At 44.4% G+C, this 20,715-nt stretch overlaps 1 protein-coding gene across 1 annotated transcript in view; it reads right to left on the reverse strand.

The window, feature by feature from the left end:
* LOC124606361 overlaps window positions 1–19,619 on the reverse strand; it is a 155,031-nt gene extending 135,412 nt beyond the window's left edge. Inside the window, exon 1 of the mRNA XM_047138343.1 lies at window positions 18,710–19,619. Coding sequence (XP_046994299.1) covers window positions 18,710–19,421 — 712 coding nt within the window. The 5' untranslated portion in view covers window positions 19,422–19,619. The remainder of the gene's footprint in view (window positions 1–18,709) is intronic.
* Between the last annotated feature and the right edge of the window lie 1,096 nt (window positions 19,620–20,715).

Raw genomic sequence — 20,715 nt, forward strand, 5'->3', positions numbered from 1 at the left:
TTGATGCAGCTCTCCACGCTACTCTATCCTGTGCAAGCTTCTTCATCTCCCAGTACGTACTGCAGCCTACATCCTTCTGAATCTGCTTAGTGTATTCATCTCTTGGTCTCCCTCTACGATTTTTACCCTCCACGCTGCCCTCCAATACTAAATTGGTGATCCCTTGATGCCTCAGAACATGTCCTACCAACCGATCCCTTCTTCTAGTCAAATTGTGCCACAAACTCCTCTTCTCCCCAATTCTATTCAGTACCTCCTCATCAGTTATGTGATCTACCCATCTAATCTTCAGCATTCTTCTGTAGCACCACATTTCGAAAGCTTCTATTCTCTTCTTGTCCAAACTAGTTATCGTCCATGTTTCGGTTCCATTGGCTACACTTCATACAAATACTTTCAGAAACGACTTCCTGACACTTAAATCTATACTCGATGTTAACAAATTTCTCTTCTTCAGAAACGCTTTCCTTGCCATTGGCAGTCTACATTTTATATCCTCTCTACTTCAACCATCATCAGTTATTTTGCTCCCCAAATAGCAAAACTCCTTTACTACTTTAAGTGTCTCATTTTCTAATCTAATTCCCTCAGCATCACCCGACTTAATTCGACTACATTCCATTATCCTCGTTTTGATTTTGTTGATGTTCATCTTATATCCTCCTTTCAAGACACTGTCCATTCCGTTCAACTGCTCTTCCAAGTCCTTTGCTGTCTCTGACAGAATTACAATGTCATCGGCGAACCCCAAAGTTTTTATTTCTTCTCCATGGATTTTAATACCTACCCCGAATTTTTCTTTTGTTTCCTTTACTGCTTGCTCAATATACAGATTGAACAACATCGGGGAGAGGCTACAACCCTGTCTCACTCCCTTCCCAACCACTGCTTCCCTTTCATGTCCCTTGACTCTTATAACTGCCATCTGGTTTCTGTACAATTTGTAAATAGCCTTCCGCTCCATGTATTTTACCCCTGCCACCTTCAGAATCTGAAAGAGAGTATTCCAGTCAACATTGTCAAAAGTTTTCTCTAAGTCTACAAATGCTAGAAACGTAAGTTTGCCTTTTCTTAATCTAGCTTCTAAAATAAGTCGTAGGGTCAGTATTGCCTCACGTGTTCCCATATTTCTACGGAATCGAAACTGATCTTCCCCAAGGTCGGCTTCTACCAGTTTTTCCATTCGTCTGTAAAGAATTCGCGTTACTGTTTTGCAGCCGTGATTTATTACACTGATAGTTCGGTAATTTTCACATCTGTCAACACCTGCTTTCTTTGGGATAGGAATTATTATATTCTTCTTGAACTCTGAGGGTATTTCGCCTGTCTCATACTGCAGACTAAGTTTCCTATCACACGAAACGAGGCACTTGGGACCTACAGTGTAGATCTGTGACCTTCCTATCGGATTAGATTATAAAACTCAATCTTGGTCATCTGCTATTGTACGGATATTGATAACTGGTTCCGGCTTTACTTGCGTATTATGAAAGTGTGACGTTTTAAGGGAAAGATGAATTGAAGATTTATCACGCTAGAGCTATTTGTTATAATGAAATATCAGTTAATAACATATCGTTTGCAAAAGTCCTAAGAAAATGCACTAGGAATAGTTCTGAAGCATTACTTTGTATGTGATCGCTTTCCAGTCATCATCAGATCTAAGAATCACAGCAGCATCTCGTCAGGACACACGTACTAAGTGTTGCAGCTATAATTTTTAGCTCTGATGATGCCTGCAAAGCTGAAACTGGTTATCAGTCACAATAAAGTAGCACGTTACTTTCGTAGAGTTGAAGAAACACAACTGGTAGTACATTCATGATTCTCTCCTTCCATTCTGTTCTGTTCCGTACTTTTCACGCAGATAATGAAGAAGAGATGATTACGAGTGAAACAGGACCCTGAATATGAGCTTTCATCTTACTACCAGGGGCCATTTAACATTCTTCCGTGTTGAGGAAAGACAGACATAAAGAGTGTGAGAGAGAGAGAGAGAGGGAGGGGGGGGGGAGGGTGAGAGAGAGACAAAATAGAGCGACTGACAACATCGTCCGTGGCGGAAGGTACGTTGTACCGCTGCTAATCATTCCTTTTTCTGTTCTACTCGCAAATGAAGCGAAGGAAAAACGTCTGTCGGTATGATTCCGTACCAGCCCTGATTTATTTTGTTTTTGCGATCTTTACGAGATGTATGTTGGTAGCAGTAAGGTCGTTCTGCAGTCAATAGCGCATTCTGGTTTCTTTAAACTTTCGCAATAGCAATTCCCTCGAAGGACTCAGTTTGGGTTCACGTACCATATTGAAATTACTCCCATGTTGGCGGAACCTACTAGCAACATATTTAGCGGAACGCATCTGATTTGCTTCGAGTAGCGCTCAACATTGCGACAGACAAGTTTTTTGCACATGGCGTCTTTTACAGATGATATAAATGAGCTACACTGTCCTAGAATTCTCCCAATAAACCAAAATGGACCATTCGACTTCCCTACAATCGACTTCGGTCATGTCACCTTGTAACGTTAAGACTAGATAGTTAATCTACTTGACTTGGTCAAAGAGCTTATCACTATAACTGTACCTGAACATTACAGGATTGGTTTTTTCTACACATCTGAGTTAACTTGTATTTTTCCCATTTATAGTAAGCTACCGTTCACAACACTAAATACAAATTCCGTCCAAGTCATCCTGCATCCTCCTACAGCCTTCCAATGACGACGGATACCCGTGTACTAGAGCGTCATCAGCAAGCAGTCGCAGATTTACTGCTCACTATGTCCGTCAGATCGTTTGTATAAGCGATATAAGGGTCGACCAAAAGCTTCCCTTTCGCAGACCGTACAGTCCATAGTCGATAAGCCAATCAGCCAGTATCACCATGAGCACTGAGGCAATCATCCCACCGACGAACAAGGCTGAAGATACCAATTTGGCAAAACACCGCGTCCTGCTTCGTGAAGAAGCCTGTAACTGCCTGCTGCACATCCTCGTCCGACAAGAATCTTCGGTCCTTCAAGGCCTTTTTCAAGAGACCGACTGCTTGATAATCGAATAGGTAGAGTTCAGGACTATGGGGCGGATACTCGAGTGACGCCCACGTGCGTTGGCGTAACTTCTGAGTTACGACATTTGCAATATGTGTGTCGCATCGTGACCAGAGTGGAACTTGATGCATCATTCCACAACAGTGGTTTCTGACAGACATTCTGCCACACACACATTCGTCATTCTCCTATAGATGGGTACCGTTGTCTGTCCTTCGGCTGCCAAGAAAATAATAACAGCACGTTGGTCCTGCTTGGACGCATTTGGTAGTAACGTCGCCATAGTTCACGTTGCCGCATTTACGGCACGCACATTGGAAAGACACGAATGCCACATCAATCCGTTGCCTACATGTCGGTGCTTGTGTACCCGAATCGAAGTCGCGCTTGTCGAACCGGGTAAATTGATTTTTTTTTTTCATTTCTCTTAACGATCGTGACGTCACGAAGTTTTATATCTACGTTTGCAAAAGTCACTTACTTCCTACTGGTAATATGTCAAATTAAATAGAATTGACAGGACACTTTACAACATGCTATTTACCAATTAAGAGGTGGAAAGCAGCAGCGGGTGATCAGCCATTTGATCCATGAGCCACTCGCTGCTGTGTAGTGTACAGGACTCCGTCCCAGGCGTGTATTCCTGCTCAGCACACGCTACAAGCCACCACGTCCGATCTGCAGCTACATTTCGGATCACCCGATTTAATCTTGCTGAGCACATCTGCGACACCTTGAGCGAACTTCCAGCTGGATGGACTCAGTTCCGGTTAATATGAGATGACTGAGGCAGCGGTTCTTATGGGGAGGATGGTTCCCCAACGCAATCGGTATCTTGTTGGATACCACACTACGGTATGTCACCATCAGTGCGATAGAGGCTACTCTTTATCACCAATAGGCTGTCTGTAATGCGATTTCTCACAATGCAATAATGTATTTGTCTATTTTTCTCTGGTAAACAAAAAATTCGTTCACAACTTAAAAATCTTGATTACGTAATACCTCACTTTATTAGGTGGGAGACAAAAGTAATAAATGCGTCTGGAATCTGAAAGGGAAGCATTGATGAAGCTGCAAATGGTGCATTCAGAAACAGCCAACTGCGTGGTCGTTCAGTAGACAGAGAGAGTCATGTGACTTTTCAATGAGAGATTGAAAAGGAAGGGGGGGGGGATGAGAGAGGGGCTTGGATGAGAAGGCGAAGGTGGCAGTGGCTTAGTATGATCGTGTCTGACTAGAGAGTGGTTCAAATGGCTCTGAGCACTATGGGACTTAACATCTGTGGTCATCAGTCCCCTAGAACTTAGAACTACTTAAACCTAACTAACCTAAGGACAGCACACAACACCCAGCCATCACGAGGCAGAGAAAATCCCTGACCCCGCCGGGAATCGAACCCGGGAACCCAGGCGTGGGAAGCGAGAACGCTACGCCGGCCGCGGTGGTCTCGCGGTTAGGGCGCTCAGTCCGGAACCGCGCGACTGCTACGGTCGCAGGTTCGAATCCTGCCTCGGGCATGGATGTGTGTGATGTCCTTAGGTTAGTTAGGTTTAAGTAGTTCTAAGTTCTAGCGGACTGATGACCACAGAAGTTAAGTCCCATAGTGCACAGAGCCATTTGAGAAAGCTACCGCACGACCACGAGATGCGGGCTAGAGAGTGGGACATGGTACTTGTGAACTGGTGTAGCCTTGAGGAGCACGTGGAATTAGTTGGAAAATTCAGATGTACTCTCGAGTAGAGTTTTAATAATAATAAAGAAGCTCTCTGTCATACAAATACGTTTCCAGTAAGTGTGGGATAACGAACTAAGCAATACTTTGCTAACTGATGGCAGAATCCAGTTAACTGAAATAAATATTATTTCATCGTGATACCGCTGTTCATGTCATACTTCATAAATCGTAAGTTACTACTTTTGTTAACTGTGTGTGTAGTGTTGGAGCTTTCTTCAGCTGGAAATATCGAAGCATATTGCCGACCCAACCAAAGAACTGCTGATCTTGTAAATAGATAATTGTGCACTGACTGTCCTCATCTGGTTTCTACATGCGATTTAAGGCTTCAATATTGCATTGACAGATAGTCGATAAATTCCTGCATATCAGTACCTTTGGGTTTTCGAGAAAAACATGTCAAGTGTCCAACAAGGAAGATAAACGCATTGTGGATGGCTTCAGAAAAAAATTTCTAATCTGGTCGCAAAACTTGGTTGACGTTTATTTTATTTTGAGAGATTTTTTCCTTTCGTAATTCCACGTACTGTCCTTTTTTGTGTAGGTATATACAGGGCGATTATACTGTAATTATAGTCTCAGTTTCAAAGCGCTGTAGAAAACGAACCACTGCAGAGTACGACGTCAAATTTGAACGGAATATTATCGAAGAACGGGGAAACGTTAAGGAAAAAAAACAACACAACTACAGTTTTACCATTACACGAGGCTGTAAGCAGTAGAATCTGCAAAACAAAGTACGCAGGTTGCACGGCCGTTCCTCAGTTTGCGTCTGAGACGCTCGGCATGTCTCAACGCAGGATCACGCGCTGCGCGTAAACCTTAGGACGGTGACTGTGCGCCAACAGCTCTGCAGGAAGTTCCGGACACCCAAGGATATATAAAAAAAAGGCGTTGGCCTGATGTCTGGCCGGCCGCTGTGGCCGAGTAGTTCTAGGCGCTTCAGTCAGGAACCACGCGGCTGCTACGGTCGAAGGTTCGAATCCTGCATCGGGCATGGATGTGTGTGATGTCCTTAGGTTAGTCAGGTTTACGTAGTTCTCAGTCTAGGGGACTGATGACCACAGATGTTAAGTCCCATAGTGCTCAGAGCCATTTGAACCTGATGTCTGCCAAGGGTCTGGAGAGAATAGACGCCAAATTAGAAAAAAGTTTCTTTTCAAGTTCAGTGTGGCAAAGGGAGGAAAACAACTGATCCGACGTCAGTGGAAGATGTGGCCACGGCATCGTACGGTGACGTAAAAATGTGGGAATTCCTAAGGGACCAAACTGTTGAGGCCATCGGTCCCTAAACTTACACACTAATCAAACTAACGTATGCTAAGAACAACACACACTCATGCCCAAGTGAGAACTCGAACCTCCGGCGGGAGGGGGCCCCCAATCCGTGACATGGCGCCTCAAACCGAGCGGCCGCTCCGCGCAGCAGCGGTGATGTACAAACGTGCAGTGCACAGTTCACTGCTCGAACTTTGGACAGGCCTGTGAGCACGGTTCATAAATTCTACGAAACAAAAAAAATGGCTCTGAGCACTATGGGACTTAACATCTATGGTCATCAGTCCCCTAGAACTTAGAACTACTTAAACCTGACTAACCTAAGGACATCACACAACACCCAGTCATCACGAGGCAGAGAAAATCCCTGACCCCGTTGGGAATCGAACCCGGGAACCCGGGCGCGGGAAGCGAGAACGCTACCGCACGACCACGAGCTGCGGACTCTACGAAACATTCTGCACTGCTATTCACGCTGAATTACTCGTGTTCAGGATTTGCTTCATGCTGACCCGATACTAAGATAAACGTTTGCTCTTGAATTTCTTGCTCGCATGGAAGTCAACAATGAATGGCAATGGAACTTTCTGTGGACAGACGAAGCTGATTTCCGTCTCCAGAGACATAGGTTTATACACAGAATTGCCGAATATCACCAACGGAAAATCCATTCGCGCATCAATCTGTACCGCAACATCTGCAAAAGTGACTGGGGGTTTACGGCATCGTTTATCATACGGTCGTATTTTTTTCGAGGAGATGAGTATTGCGGGTCCTATTACCTGTACCATCACTGGTAAACGCTATGAGAGCCTTTTACTTACCAGCGTCGTTCAAACCCTTCAACAGCGAGGTTGTGTGGGTAGGATCATTTTTAGGCAAGATGGTGCTCAACCAGTGAAGCAGCTGTTGCAGAGGCATTTTGGAAATGCTAGAATTCTCGGCAGTCATTTCTCTACAGTCTGGGCTTCCAGATCACATCAGCTTAACATGAGTGGCTACGGCTGTGGGGCTATCTGAAAGATGATGCATTCAATGCTCTAGTTACGAACGTAACTGAATTGAAGGCACGCACTGTCCAACGCATTCTGAATGTGAGAGCTGAGACACTCCGATCTGATGTGGAGCATGCTGTTTCTCGATTTCAGGTCGTGGCAGAAAGCTGTGGACTGCATACTGAACACGTTTCGTGCCAGTCACACTCTAATTAAAACCGATGTCATTGTTACATTTTCTGAGGTTTTTAGCATCAGGACATTTAAAAACCGATTTCATTGTTGCTTTTTATGCGATTTTTAGCCTCAGGACAATTAAAAACTGATTTTCCCATCCCATGTTATGATGTTTATAGCGCCACCTAGCAAGAAAATTTTCGTTAAACTTCTTGTTTGCATAACGTTTCCCCCTTCTTAGATAATATTCCTTCAAATCTGACATCATTCTGAGCAGTGCTTCTTATTTTTTACAGTGATTTGGATATCTAATTATAATCAGCCTGTACGTTCGACGTTCGTTTCAACATTCCACACTTCAAACAAGGCTGAGGGGGTCTGTTTGATTTTACGTTTATTAGTAAGGGTTGAGTAGTTACAATAATGATATGTAGCTACATAGCTCTTATTTTGATGGATAAACCCTTTGCCGGGACGGTTCTCCAAATTTGTGACTAATTTATGTGAGGATTATAGGATGCTTAATAGTACGTTGAATTAATTGTTTGTGGATTCTTGCTGAGGATTGTTTCATTGAAACTTCTCGTAAGTAGCTTGTTTCTTTGTAGTGGACACAGACGTAAGAGTAAAGTTTGCGTTCGGTGTCGATATACAAAAGCGGCGTTAAATATGAGGGGCGTAATATTTGAGAAACCATTTTTGTGATCTTTCCTGCACCTTCTTAAATATGAGGGGCGTAATATTTGCGAAACCATTTTTGTTATCCTTCCTGCACCTTCTGAGTGTATCTTCTTGGTACTGGGTGACAATTATTGAACTATATGAAGTAAAGTCGTCATAACCGCTGAACGGTTTGCGTTAGGGCGTCGGAACTGCATGGTTGGCCGCGAGAAATGATGGAAATTAGTATTCGAATATGGTTTGGTTTAGCGACGAAGCCCACTTTCATTTGGATGTGTTCGTCAATAAGCAATATTGGAGCATTTGGGGAACTGAGAATACGCATTTCGCAATCGAGAAGTCTCTTCAACCTGAGTGGTTGACTGTGTGGTGTGCAATGTCCAGTCGCAGAATAATCGGTGCGATTTTCCTTGATGGCACGGTGGCTGCCGAACGGCAAGTGAACGTTTTGGAAGATGATTTCATCCCCATTATCCAAAGTGACCCTGATTTCGACAATATGTGGTTCATGCAAGACGGAGCTCGACCCCATCGAAGAAGGAGAGTGTTTGATGTCCTGGAGGAGCACTTTGGGAGCCACATTCTGGCTCTGGGGTACCCAGGGGCAACTGGCAGGGTCCTCGATTGGCCGCCATGATCTCCGAATTTATACAAATGTTACTTCTTTTTGTAGGGCTATATTAAAGACAAGGTGTACAGCAATAATCCCAAAGCCATTGGTGAGCTGAAAAGAACCACTCAGGACGCCGTCGACAGCATCGACGTTGCGACACTTCATGCAGATGTTCGCTATTCGTCTGCGCCACATTATCGCCAATGATGGCAGGCACACCGAACATGTCATATCCTAAATACGAATATCTTTAGTGATGTTTACATGTTGAATAAAGTATGTGCACGCCATAGTTTGTAACTAAGTTACGTTTTTTAAAAATATAGTTCAATAATTTTCACCCTGTATGTTTCAGGAATACTGTCATGCAATGCTGATACCCCTTTCTCAATCCCAACGAGCCTTTTAGTCCTGCGAGTGATGTCTGAAAGGAATTAAGTCTAAGGTGGAAAAGAAGAGGTACATTCTTAGCATGAAATGCTATTCTGATATTCACTAATACGCTAACTTGTCAGATGAACGTATATATAGTGTCCTTATAAATAATACTTAGAAAAGAGTTAGTTGAATCACTTGGAATTACAATAAGCCACTTCTCGCAGTATTACTGTGGTATTCTGACAATGCTGTCGTGCAAGGCTCCACTCATGTCGTGAAACGGTTGCCTGAATGACAAAATTATGCTGTGTCGACTTCAGCTATGCGACTACATTTTGTCAGTACGGGAATAACAGTTTTCCACAAGTGCACTGCAGACATTACGAGTGTCATAATCTGTATTTACGTCTTCACCTACACACTTTATGATTCTGTGGAGGTATGTCAGAGGGAAATTGTCACTATTATCTCCTGAATTATATTAGTGTGTGGAGCAAAGGATCGTACACTTGTCTTGATATATGCCTTAATTTCTTTTCTCTTATTTCCGTGGTTCGTACGTAAGACGTGTCTTGGAGACTGTCGAATTATTGCAAAAGCCTTAATCGAAAACCGGTTTTCCGAATTTACCTGTCATCGTTCTGCAAAAAAATGTAAGTACTTTCAAAATTTTCTGTTGAATCTCCCTAAGTAGTTCCGCTGAAGTTTTGAATGATCTGTTGTGGCCTACTACAATTTAGCAGCGCGTCTGTGAATACGAACGATATCTAACGCCATACCTATCATTACAGTTATTAAATGTGGGAGACGTTATCCAGGTCCCACTAGCAACAGGTGCAATAGCGATGCACTTTACCAGAATCACCCCAATAAATTTTTCTTTCACATTTCCTATCTTACAGCGAAAGGAAGAAGGCCGGTGTACAATGAATTATGCGCTCTCTCTCTCTCTCTCTCTCTCTCTCACACACACACACACACATACACACATACACACACACACTCGCACAGAGAGAGAGAGATAGAGACAGACGGAGAGTAATCCTTCTGTCTTACAAAACTGGCTCCAGCCATTGCCTATCGTAGTAACTGGCAACCCTAAGGAATTCAACACATTGGGCCAGCGTGTCTGCTTCTCATGCACTTTATTAGCTGTCGCCAGTAACATCACTCATAATGAAAAGTAAAACGGCAAAATGTCTTCACCATACGTAAATTAACATGAAAATCATCACAAAATGTTCAGTGCTCGCCCAGAAGTGCATACAGAATGGCACGATTGGCTGGGGTACTACATGATACACCATTCCTTGCTACTGTGTGTCGCTTCACCACCCGCCCTCCGAGGTGCATCTCACTTTAGTACCGCTTTCACATACTCAGTCCGTTTTATGTCGCAACTAGACTACCACTAATCTTGTATCGGGGCCCTTTAGACCTTTAAAGAAAGCACATCAAACGGAAACATTTATAGTACGATATTCTATGGGGTAATGGCGAGAACAGACTGACATAGAATATTCTTTAAGAAACAATGCACCGTATGATTTCATAATATTATTGATAAATAATATGAGTAACACAAGTGTTATTGGTTGTGCGGTGAGATCTACTTCCTTTTCGATAGTGAGTGTTCTCTAGGGACTTACGTATTGATGTTCCTGTATCACTGTATCATGCGTGTGGTATATACAGGGTTTTCCCAAATCTGAAGCTCAAAATTATACAGCTATCAGAGGATCTAAAACAGAGTACCATGAGATAAGGAACTAGTGGTCGGAAACCAATACTTATCTTTTTTTACATAAACAACTTACACGTTACGGAAACATCTGAAGTTCGTAGCAAATGCTCAGAATAAAAAAAAAAAAAAAAAAGAATCCATAGAGGTGAGAGACTTAGATGGCCCTAGTAATGAGACAGGACCTCACACCCCAATTCAGCGACGAGCATCTCTGTTGTTCCGCTGCTTACGGAACAGTGTAGGAGTGTGCACAGACGTGTTGAAACCACATCTTTTCGCGGGCAAGCGGTATAATGTATAGCAACCATATCTGCACATCTCGAATTGAATGCAGGCAACATGCACCATTCTGAAAACAAAGTCAAATTAGCTGCCTTGTTGAATTCCAGTTTACGAACTAATAGAGAATCGTTGCTGAGACAACCGTGGTTTACATTCTTCACGGGAGATACGGATATTGCGCCTGGTGGAAACACCGTCACAGTTATAAGAGGTCTGAACAATACGAACTGCAATACTGCGCTGCGTAATACCTTGACGGAGATGAACTTTTCGCTCATAAGCAACTGGCCCCATTATTTCCGCAGTTTTGTGATACTCGTGTGATTGCCTTTTCACGCTGTGTTCTTCGGAGTGAGCATATCAGCGTCACGTAGGTGGGCGATCATTGATTAATCCTCTACTAGACCATCGAACATTGTCCCCTGAAAATCTAGCAGGCGAACAATTATTTGTCTAGAACCTTTCCAAGTCATATATAACGTGAAAGACACAATTTCTCGCAAATTTCTACCCACAGCGACAAATTTCTTCCATTTGCGGTGAGACTTATCTGCGAACATTAGTCCAGCTTTCCGGCATTTACATCCTACTGCACTGAAGCAATACTGGACGAAAAGCCATTGACCCTCAGGAGAGAAGACGCTAATACCGTTTAACTCCGCGTCTGGCAGGGTAACTGCCTCAAATGGGCCATACCAGCTGAAGCTTCTCATTGGTGATCAGAACCTGTGCAGGAACCGAATTGCTGAAATGTTGATGGTTACGTTTCACCCCAGTCCAAAACAGTCTCACATGTTTTTTATCGCACCAGCGGACCAGTACTCATGTGAAAGTGTTTCTAAATTTCCCGTCAAAACAGGATGTGCCCTGTGCATGTGGCAGTTGTAATGTTGGGAGTATCTACAGCATATTCTTCCACAAGATGGAGAAGGATGGGCAACACTTGGTCACCGAGATTGTTGGAACATATTTCCTGTCACATGTTCACGGTAATCTGAATGAATGGGTCCAAGTCACAGTGCGAACAGCTCCCAAGACTTCACAGAAGCACCTCCAGTCTGAACTGCAGTCTGCAGACACTGTGAATTAAATGTCCAACTGGATCGTCGGCGCACTTGATGCCTTCCGTCATTTGAAGAGAAACACAGTCACGACTCATCGAATCATGCTGCACACCTCTACTTAATTGCACTCATATTTCTGTGTAGTTTGGCCCATTTCAGACATGAAGCTCAATTTTTCACTGCGAGCAGTAGCCTTTTGCGAAGTATCAAACTTCAAAAGTCCGTTGCACGCTGTTTCCCTCGAAACGTTCGCAAGAGGTGGACTTACATTCACTGCAAACATCACTTCCTCGAGGGTCTAAATCCGATTGTCACTGAAAATAGTGACATTCGTCACAGTTTCTTCATATCGGCATCCAGCGACACCTATCAGCTGAGGATGACACGGTGTTCGGTGGGTAACGTGGGCCATGCGAAGCTTGTTCTGAAGTAGTTTAGCTAGTTAGTATCATAAAGCGATTCGTTTCAAAACGTTAGTAAGTTCCGAGAGCATGGTAAAGCCGAATATTATAACTGAACAGTACCTGAATACATTCTGTCGCCAACTTTCACATATTACCAGGCTGACAGTATGTCCTATCGCCGGCTGGCGAGCTTGGCGCGTAGCCGAAATCTCTTGCTTACATCGTAACACTTCGTAACACGTCGTAAGTTAACAACACTTCTTTGTTTATGAATTTGCTAGTTTACTGCTTAGCTTTATCATTGTGGTGAAGCCTGATGACTTGTAGCTTCATCCGAGTGCCATTTATCCCAAAAGACGACTTTAATCATTAATATTTAATAAAATGAAATCAGCTATTCTCGTGAGAACACTAATGGTTCCGCTACATTTTTACTGTGTAGTAAGATCCGTTCTCAAGGTTCACGTTAGCCTCTCCACTATCCTGATTCACCATCGCGCCTTACGGCCCCCGGCCGCGGTGGTCTCGCGGTTCTAGGCGCTCAGTCCGGAACCGCGCGACTGCTACGGTCGCAGGTTCGAATCCTGCCTCGGGCATGGTTGTGTGTGATGTCCTTAGGTTAGTTAGGTTTAATTAGTTCTACGTTCTAGGGGACTGATGACCACAGATGTTAAGTCCCATAGTGCTCAGAGCCTTACGGCCCGTTTACTACCTTGTCCGTGGGAACCGGCTTCCTGCTCACTACTGGCTTATTCTACGGCACTGCTTAATGCAAAGAATTGACCTCGTCTAACTGCTGAGTTACAGTAAACGTAAAATTTTGAAAAATAATTACCCCTCCAAACAAAGAACGCCTGACACTGGCTACACTGATACGCCTCTTTCTCTCTGTGTGTATGTGTGCGCGTGTGTGTATTATGGGATGATGTACCTTCATAAGAGCTCATATCTGAGAGCCACATGTCGTTGGTGCATAGAGGGCGTGAAAAGGCCACTGGGGTAGTTAACCCACCGTTAAATGGGCCATTTAGCAGATGATTTGGAGGAGGAGGTCGGGTCGACAACGAGGTCATTAGAGACGGAGCACAATATCGGATTAGAGAAGGTTAGGGAAGAAACCGTCATTCTCGTTAAAAAAGCAGCATCACGGCATTTCCTGAAGCGACTTAGGGAAGTCATGGGAAAACTAAATCAGGATGGCCCGACTTTGGCTTGAACCGCGATCCTCCAGAATGCGAGTCCAGTGTGCTAACCACTGCGCCACCTCTTTCGGTCAGATGATTTGCAATGAGACCAAAGACAGCACTTCAACCAATGTTATAATAATCAAAGTATCAGTCTGAAAGCTAAACTGGAATAGGAGAGGAAAATCTTCAGTAAAATTCGGTGCGTGAACACGAAATTGTTTTTTGTTTTTTTGTTTTGTTTGTTTGTTTGTTTGTTTTGTTTTTAACAATTTCGTGTGCGCGCACCAAACTCTCCCACCTGTGGTGACAAGTGTGGATGATCACCATATATCAAAGCTTACCAGACGGAAAGTCAGTCCCTCTTTTTCAGATGTTGGAAGACTTCGATTGCACTGACAACTCAGTGGGGCGTTTAAATCTGTGGCTGGAAACTGCGGTTATGACCGGAGGTGCTTCTGTGAAGTTTCGGGTGCTGTCCGGACTACGACTTGATCTCACTCATTCAGGTTACCGTGAATGTGACAGGAAATGTATTTAAACACTCACGGTGACCGAATCTGGCGCATTCCTCTGGATCTTGTGCTGTGGACACTCCCATCTTCCAGTATATACACAGCCATATATATTGGGCTGTCCCTGGTTTAAGGAGCATTTAGGCACACCTCTGTATTTACGGCACTTCTAATCCGTGTAGTTACTCCCTGATGACCTTATTAGTACTACAGAAAAAGTCACAGACAACCAAAAAAAACTTTAGATAACTGTTCGTAAATTCATTTCGTAGATAAGTGTTTCCAAGTCTTGTTGATACTGTGGTGTGAACTCCGCATCTGGAAAAGTTACCTCCAGTAGGTATCATTCGCACTGAGTAATATATTTTTTTGTAATTTTTACTGTGATATTAGAAGATAAAGAACATCAGTTCAGTCAGGCTAAAAAGTTTGGGGAAGGTAAATTTGTCTTATGTAATGGCGGTCATTCATAAGCTTGTGAAATACTGACAGCTTTCTTGATAATCTGGAGGTACCCAGAAATTAGTTATGGAACCAAACCATTTTTAAAAGTAAATACCAATGCAATACAAAATTAATTATTTTAAGGACTTTAAAAATGTTGAAATAGGGATGATATGAAACTCCAGTAGGACAAAAGGAACATGTGGTGGGAGGTAATTAAAACAAATCCAGAAACCGGAAGCAAGTGGAATGTTATGCCTACATGTTTCCAAGTTTCGCTGGGATGCCCTTAGATATCCTCCATAGTCTTCCAATCTCTCCTCATGTGATTTCCATACATTTGGAGTCCTGCAAGAAGACATTCGTGGCCCTCTATTGGCTTCGGACGAAGAGCTGCACGTCTAGATATAATCACGGTTCCGTAGGCACCGCAAACATTTTCCCATGAAGGCACTGACCGTCTTATCTCACAATGGATCAAATCTATTAACACTTATGGCAATTATTTTTGTTATAATAAAGATGTTACCTACTCTTTTTCATCCCTCTCGTTTTCATTTGACAGCCGTTTATACGTCCGTCTCCTCTCTTGTAAATATGTATTATTGTACCAGATTTCCAGTCCTCTGGAATTTTCATATATGTCTAGTATGTGTTAACGTATTGAGGTATCAGGATTTCGGTGTAGGAGATGCACATTTAATCAGTTATGTGTTTGTTACATCTTAGGCCTGTGTTTTCTTATTTTTCATTTCATGATTTGCATCTTGGCCTTGCCACAATGGTAAACCAGTTGCTGTCAGATCACCAAGTCGAGCGCTGTCGGGCTTGACCAGCACTTGGATGGGTCATCGTCTGGGGCTACCGCGTGCTGTTTGCAAGTTGGTTGTATTCAGCCTTTGTGAGGCCAATTGAGGAGCTACTTCACTGAGAAGTAGCGACACCGGTCACGAAAACTGACAACGACCGGGACAGTGGCGTGCTGACCACATGCCCCCCCCCCCTTCCCACCCCGCGTCAACGCATTCTGTGACGACGCTTGTGGGTTGAGTATAACACTGCGACCTGTCGGTACGGTTGCGCCTTCAAGGCCTGTTTGGATGGTGTTTGCTTTTTATTCTAATTACTTCTTTTCTATTGTATCTGCAGTTGGCTCCTCTTCTTCGTGCTTATTATTTTCATTCAGGTTTTTATTCACGTCGCCTCCTGTTGTTCAATGTGATTTATTCATGGTCCAGTCACATTAATGCTACCACCCCCCCCCCCCCCCCACACCCCCCCCCCTCCATTTTTGACGTCAACGTTCAATAACCACTCACTGCCGCAGACGGGAGCACTAGCAGTCGAGGGTATGATGTAAAGCGAGGCCGGCAGGACGTGGATAACAGTGCAGACATTGTCTTTTGTGGAAGCGGAGCGATTTATCAGACGCACAAAAGGGCATGTTCAGTGGCTTTTGGGGCAAGGATGGAAGCATTTACAAAATAGCTAAGTTCGTAAACTATTCGCGCACCGCCGAGATTAAAATACACAGTGCATGGTAGAACAGTGCTATCCAAAACCAGCACCGAGGCAACTATGGTGCACCACGGGCCGTATTTGACAGAGATGAACAACGGCTGCGGAGATGTGTACCGACGAACAGACGAACAACTGTTGAGACCGCATTAACCCCAAATCACTAGTGACGTGAAAACAACCATTCAGGGGCTCATCGACAGCATCGATGTTCCGACACTTCAGCGGGTCATGCAGAATTTCGCTATTCGTCTGCGCCACACCATCGCCATTGATGGCAAGAATTTCGAACGTGTCATAACCAAAATCTGAAATCTTCAGTGACGCTTACATTTTTAATGAAGTGTTTACACCACGTAATTTGTAAGTACGCTTTTTTTCATATAGTTCAATCATTGTCACCCTGTATATATAGATGTATATCATCACAACTTCTAGATGATGTTATAACAGAAGTAATCGCAAGAAGTACTTGTAGGTACGGCCTACAGTTACATGTGTCAATACCCACTACCAAACCTGGCCATTATTATACGTGAATATTTATAAATTAACCTCCGGTTGGCATAAACAAATGCTTGTATCTTCATGGGACTTGCGTTGTTGGAAAAGGTGATTTTCTAAGGACAGCTCTGTTTTGTTCGACAGTGTCTAAGCAGCTAGCGATTCAAACAAACAGTGTTCATGCTTCTCGCGCCATTTGCAATTTGCATTGTGTCATTCGCCACCTGCAAGATGCAGGAGTCAGTCGTGCGTGACGGTACTATGAGGGAGTGATGCAGAAATTTCAGTGGAGGTCAGACAAACGTGCATGATGAAAATGGTCGAGGAAGAAATTCAGATGTGACTGATGAACTTGGGCAACATGTTGACTAAATTGTGCGTGCGAGACATCGATTCACAAATTTTCGAATTTTCTGAAGAAGGGCCTCAGATTTCAAGGACTAGTTTTGTAACATTGTCACAGAGACGTTAGGTTATCAAACGTTTTGTGTATGGTCGGTGACAAAACGTCTTTATTGATTTTCACGAAACTAAAAGACATTCCTTCAGCGTTGCCGTGAAGAGGGGGGTGGAATTTCTGAACGGAATCGTGAATGGGGAAGAAACACGTGTGCTGTATGTTAACTGTGAAAGTAAGGAACTGTCCAAACAGTGCAAGCGAACTCCTTCTCCCAACAACTCTATCCAATATGGCTACATTTTTTTGAGATCGCAAAGGAATGGTGATGATACTGGCGTGAAAATACTGTGGCGGTACATGTTTCTTGACTCTGACTAATCAAACTTCGAAGATTAATCCAAAATAAACAGCGAGGAATGATTACCAAAGGACTCAATTTCCTTCACGACAAAGTGACTTCCCATGTTTCCTGACTGACTCTAATCAAACTTCGAAGATAAATGCAGAACAAACAGCATGGGGTGATTACCGAAGGAATCATTCTCCTTCACGACAATGCACGATCCCATACCTGGAATCGAACCAGAGAAAAATTCACACTTTTATGGCTGCCACGTTTCGACATCCTCCCTACAGGCCGAACTTGTTACCAAGCGGTTTTCATTTCGTCACTAAAATGAAGGCTTGGCGGGCTAGTCAACCGTTCACGACCGACGATGAACTCAAGTACGCTGTCAACAACTCGTTGAGGTACCAGGTGGCACCATTATTTAATGCAGGGATGAAGAGGCTGGTATCGCGGTACGACAGCTATTTGAATTTGGATGGTGACTACGTGGAAAAGTAATGACAACATGTAAGTACGGACTGTCTAAAAGAAATTGTACGCAGGGTGTGTGTGTGTGTGTGTGGGGGGGGGGGGGGGATAAGTCCAGATATTGTGATCATTGGTACCTTAATATGTACCTACTTCAGTGTGTTAGTTGATTTTTAACAGTCTTCCTGCCGCGCGGGATTAGCCGAGCGGTTTAGGACGCTGCAGTCATGGACTGTGCGGCTGGTCCCGGCAGAGGTTCGAGTCCTCCCTCGGGCATGGGTGTGTGTGTTTGTTCTTAGCATAATTTAGGTTAAGTAGTGTGTAAGCTTAGGGACTGATGACCTTAGCAGTTAAGTACCATAAGATTTCACACACATTTGAACATTTGAACAGAACAGTCTTACTGGAAACGAGTCACATACTACCAGATGTTTTCTCCACAGTCATAACAGCATCGTTAAGTGGACAATGCCTGTAAATATATGCTAACCGTTTTCTTTTATTAGGAGGTACTAACCAACCTGCTAAAATACTGTTCTTAATAGCATTAATTAGCAGTCTGAAAATGAAGAAAATAGTGATATAACGACGTTCAGTACACAGTCCTCAGCATCCAATACCTTGTATATTTTTCTTTTTTTTCCCTTTAACCACATGACCAGAGCAATATGCAATATGCATCCTATTGTTGACAATAATGCGATATCTATAACCTTCTGAAGTTCCTGAAATCGGTTAAGGAAATAAAATTTCTTTTATGCAACTGGTTGCAGATTACGAACTATCGATAGCTCTCATAAAATACGAAATTAGTCACGAAGTTAAGTATTGTTTGCGACTGGGAATCTGAATAAATCACTACTCTACTTGTTATAGCCGTAGAGATACGGCACGCAATGTATCTCCTGACAAATGGCACTCACGCTTCCTGAAGAATATCCTGGGCTCCGCGGCGTCGTGCCGCGGTTCGACGGTAATGAGGGCGCCGCCATCTTGCGAGATGGCGCGCGGCGAGAGGCGCAGCACGGCGCCGCCGAACAGCGTCTCCGGCAGCTGCAGCGTCAGGTCGTGCGTCTGCAGGAAGGCCGCGCCCTTGTCGTACAGCGCGTCCGTCAAACCGGCGAACGTGTCGATGGACGACGACCGCCCCGCCTCCGTTTCGTCGTCGGTGTCCTCCACTTCGTTGCTGCCCCTCGAGTATTTGTTCTCCACCAGGTCGCCATTCCTGGTGAAGACGAGGCTGTCGGTGATGTGCAAGTCACCGACGGTGCTAACAGTCCTGTCCAGATACAGAAAGACGTTCTTCTTGACGCAGCGCAGTCCCAAGTCCGACCCACAGCTGGTGAAGAGCTGCCGCCACAGTGCGTTGTCGCCGTACAACCACGTGCTTCCGTTCCCGTTACTACTGTTGCCACTCAACCCTCCCATCCGCGGCGCCGATAGCTTCACGAACGCTTCTACTACTTTCCCGAGGATCGTAAGTCCAGAGTGCTTCTGCTTGTCTAGCCTATCGATTTCACTGTCCACTTGGTCCTCGGCATCATTCTGTCCTCTCGCGGCAGTGAGCAGCAGACAGGAGACGAACAGCACTCGCCACAGAGACGCACCGCGAGACCATCCGACACTCCCGCTCATGGTTCCGCTCGGGGGATCCGGCAAGTGTTAGTGATGCAGTACGTACAGGTGGCAGCGCCGTTGCATGCTGCCCGCGCTCGGACAGCGTCTTCGGCCAGAGTTACCGGCCAGCCCCGCGCCCGCTGGTTTTAACGGCGACGCGTTTCGCAACCGCACTGTAGGCAGAGAGATTCCAGCAGCCGTCGGAGCTTGTGTACCGCGTGTCGGCCGGCGGAGAAGTGCCTCCTCCTTCCTCCGCCGCGCGGCGCAGAGTAGGCCGCACCGCCGAGTGGGGAGCGCGCCGTCTCCGCCAGGCGAAACTCGGCCTTATCGCTCCCGAGCAGGTGCCGTGCAACTGACCGGTGTTTACTCCACTGTCAGTAAGGTCTAATATCCCTGGCAGTGTCCTGTTCAGTACGCCACATACAAACCCAGATGACGTGAAGTTACAACAAGAATAATGGATATAAAAATGGTTGACCAAATCTGCATATGTAAGATACTTAGTCACGATTTGGAGTCCAGAGTGGACTCTCCACTGATCACATGAAAAACATCTGAATGACAGGATTTCACTCAATGAGATTTCTTACGATGTGTCTCTACTCATTTGACCGTGGACATTTTATCGCTCCCGAAGTACGATGAGTGTTTAACTAATACTGAGCAAAGGGTCATACGCAGCTCTCATCATCCGTGATTCGGGACAAAGTTCTACTGGCGTATTAATGACTTCCCATCTTAGAAGGGAGCTCACAGAGTTTTAATTGACACCTCAAAAATTACCAAGCTACGACCACGATACTTGGTGATGAGGTTGGTGACACTTTTTCCCCAACGATGGATAACTTCGTGGAAACCTTGGTTATACACCGCCTAGTCACATTAATGTCAGAAGCCGGAGTAACCACCTTCTGCAGCGCGAGATGTGCAGCAAGATAGTCAGCGAGATTGTGGAAGGTACCGAGAGGAATATGGAATTATGGTAACTCCAGTTTCGTGGTCATCTACGCTTTATTGGTTCATGAGACCCAGAAAACATTAGATACAGGCTCCCAGGTAGCTGCCATTTTCCTTGACTTCCGGTAGGCGTTCGATACAGTTCCGCACTGTCGCCTGATAAACAAAGTAAGAGCCTACGGAATATCAGACCAGCTGTGTGGTTGGATTCAAGAGTTTTTAGCAAACAGAACACAGCATGTTGTTCTCAATGGAGAGACGTCTACAGACGTTAAAGTAACTTCTGGCGTGCCACAGGGGACTGTTATGGGACCATTGCTTTTCACAGTATATACAGTCCTGGAAATTGAAATAA

Source organism: Schistocerca americana, chromosome 3, assembly GCF_021461395.2.
Source record: "Schistocerca americana isolate TAMUIC-IGC-003095 chromosome 3, iqSchAmer2.1, whole genome shotgun sequence".
Lineage (NCBI taxonomy): Eukaryota > Metazoa > Arthropoda > Insecta > Orthoptera > Acrididae > Schistocerca > Schistocerca americana.